Raw genomic sequence first — 2,970 nt, 5'->3', positions numbered from 1 at the left:
TTGCTTGCAGTTCTTTGAATGTTGTTGTGGGATCTTTGTTGACCTCGTGAATGAGTTATCACTGCACTCTTTGGGTAATTTAGGTTTGCCAGCCACTCTTCACTACTGCTCCATGTCATGGCCATTTGTGGATAATGGCTCTCACGGTGTTTTGCTGGAGTACCAAAGCTTAAGAAATGGATTTGTAACCCTTTCAGGGCTGATAGATCTCAATGACTTTACTTTCTTTTTCATTACTTCCTAAATTTCCTTGGATCACAGCATGATGTCCAGCTCCTAAGGATCTTTTGGTCTACTTATCTTTGATAAGCAGGTCGATTTAAATTATTTCATAATTGAGGGCCAGTGTGGCAGTAAACAACCCTGTATATATTTATGTAGTATGTACACAATGTCTATCCATGCCCCATGATAGACCTTTATAAATACTCTAGAAATGTCCATAAATGAATGCTGCAGACATTGTAAACTCCAGTCCCATGTGAAAGCAGCCATTGATTTCATAGTTCTACCAGAAAGCTAAGATTACAAGGTGCTTGTTATGTTTAATGGGTGTTTTTACATTAATACACTTTATTGTATTATGATATACCATTATTTTCACTTGTTGATGTGTCTTTAGTGTTGAAACAAATTATTATGCTTTCTTTACAGGTACATGCTGGCCAGTTTCTACGAGAATACAATCCCACATATTTTTTTTATCAACACCTGCTCCTTGTTCGACGTTGTACTCCCAAAGTTTCCTCAGTTTCACACAGTTTGGATATTTGGCATAAACAAGTACTGACAGAACTCAGAAAATGGCTTTAATCAGCAACACAGGACTGCTTTTTTTCTGTTACTTTTGAACCTTTTTCTAATGTAAACAAAAGAAAGATGGTGATTCATCTTAACTGTGCAATGTGGCGAATTCTTCAAGTTACAATTAGAAAACTCTTCATGTTAATGTGAAAATGTGCTCTTCACTGACTTTCTTGATATAGAAATTATTATTTTTAAGCAAAATTTGAACTGCAGGGCTTTAAAAAAATTTTTTTTCGTATTTTAAAGTCAGAAGCACGACGCATTGTGAATTAATGTTTACATTCAATAGGGCGGTCCTTTTCTTTTATATTATGCAAATAGATTTACACAAGCACATGAAACATTTTGCCATGTTATCTTGTGATGTTCTTGCTGATGCTAGTCCTGCAGATTACAATGTCCCTTTGTTGAAGCTACATAGTTTAGTAAAAATTAAGTTTTGCAATGCTTTGCAATGCAACTGATGGCACACAGGCCAGTTTTCAAGTTGTGTAGGGAAGTCCTGACACTTTATGAAGGCATCAAGACAGGGGCTGTTACACTGTTGRTTATATAATCTCATATCCAAGGGATGCCCCCCCCCCAAAAAAAAGCCCCATCCATACACCCCCACCCCTCAACTTACAAAGTCATAGTTGACTTTTTTGGGTAATTGTTAGAAATCACTGGTAGTTATGTTACTTTCAGAGCCTGGCTGTTTTGCATTGTTGATGCTCAAAAACCACAAATAAAACTTTTTTTGAACACAACCAAGGAGTCTCAGGTTTTATTCTCTTAACTGTTCAGCTGGTCAGAAAGCTCTGAGTACATCACCATCTATAGTTTTTATAAGTGAAGAAATTTGTGTGCAGGATTAAATTTGTTTTTATGTCTCATGAAAAAACAATACTTAACATTTTTATACACTCAATGCTGTGAACAAGATGTGTAGGGTTTATCATGAATTTTTTATTAATTGTGTAAAAAAGCAATTCGGGTATTCTAAATATTTTTTATTGTGGAAAAATATTTTCCTAAATAGATCTATGGCTTAAAAAAGATAAAATGACCTATGGTATTTAAATGCTTACTGTAAACAAAGGCATAGATGTAAACTTGGGCCAAAACACCTGCAGTCTTAATTATGCAGATCACTTTTATGCAACCCCACGAGAACATTAAACAGAGAATTGAGTCCTCCACATCTCACAAGAACTACAGAGAGGAGCCCTCATCCACCCAGAAGACGGAGGGAGGTGAGTCCACATCCACCCACAAAAGGCAGAAAGATTCCCTTGTAAAAGAGATTGTTAATCTCAATGAATTTTTCCTGGTGAAATAAAGGTTTAATCTAATTTTACACTTACTATGAGGGAGCTCTTAGTCCAGGTAAAAATTAATTTCACTATACTAATGAGGCACAAAATATGAATATAAGGTATTTGTAAGGATGACATTAAAATAATGACACTGTTTTGTCAGCATTTTGTTTATTTAATGAATTTTCTTAATGACGAAGGTAATGTGTTCTGTTTATTTCAGCACCACGGAGAGCAGCATTGTTTGTTATGGGCTGTTGGCCAAAGCAGAACTTCATGTCTTGTTTTCTATTGTTATAACCATGCCTGGGAGAAATATTTTTAATTGATTCAGCCGCTGACCTGGCACAAGATCTCCTGTAATTCTCACACATCGGTGTCACAACATCTCTATGATCATGATACGATGTCACAAATAAAATACTAAACATGACATAACAGAGCATAACAGAAAAAAAGACTACGTTTTAACCCACCTCCCAAGGCAAGAAAGCCCAACAATAAATTGACCTACATTGAGGAATGTGAACACAGTGAATTTTATATTAGTACTTCGATTAATTACATAGAAATAGGCTACTTTTTTGCTGGAACACATCAATCTTTGTCACAGTTTATTAAACTACTTAACATATGTTGATGAAAGTGCTTCTAGAACTATGTTCACCCCTTAAGTGAAAAACCTGGGGCATGAGAGCAAAATCCCTAAACAGTACATCTTGTATTGTTTCCATCAGAAAGGATATGTATTTTCCATCATCTGTCAAGGTTTAAAAGTGTTATCAGTTCTCCTCTTAAGAAAAGGTAGAGGTCAATGGCCATGTACACATCAACAGGAACACGGAGACTGTGTTGTGCCATGATG

General features: G+C 35.7%; 1 protein-coding gene and 1 long non-coding RNA gene across 2 annotated transcripts in view; one reads left to right on the top strand and one right to left on the bottom strand.

Annotated features, from left to right (window-relative positions):
• The window catches only part of LOC106529606 (uncharacterized), a 3,941-nt gene extending 2,385 nt beyond the window's left edge, over positions 1 to 1,556 (top strand). The window contains exon 2 of the long non-coding RNA XR_001311656.1: positions 655 to 1,556. This is a non-coding gene — a long non-coding RNA (uncharacterized LOC106529606). The remainder of the gene's footprint in view (positions 1 to 654) is intronic.
• A 703-nt stretch (positions 1,557 to 2,259) lies between these two features.
• The window catches only part of LOC106529604 (uncharacterized), a 3,229-nt gene continuing 2,518 nt past the window's right edge, over positions 2,260 to 2,970 (bottom strand). The window contains exon 3 of the mRNA XM_014025078.1: positions 2,260 to 2,933. Coding sequence (XP_013880532.1) covers positions 2,862 to 2,933 — 72 coding nt within the window. The 3' untranslated portion in view covers positions 2,260 to 2,861. The remainder of the gene's footprint in view (positions 2,934 to 2,970) is intronic.

This window comes from Austrofundulus limnaeus, unplaced genomic scaffold (assembly GCF_001266775.1).
Source record: "Austrofundulus limnaeus strain Quisiro unplaced genomic scaffold, Austrofundulus_limnaeus-1.0 Scaffold454, whole genome shotgun sequence".
NCBI classification, from domain to species: domain Eukaryota; kingdom Metazoa; phylum Chordata; class Actinopteri; order Cyprinodontiformes; family Rivulidae; genus Austrofundulus; species Austrofundulus limnaeus.
Note: the sequence above shows the minus strand (reverse complement) of the source record. Positions and strands in the feature narration are given on the sequence as shown.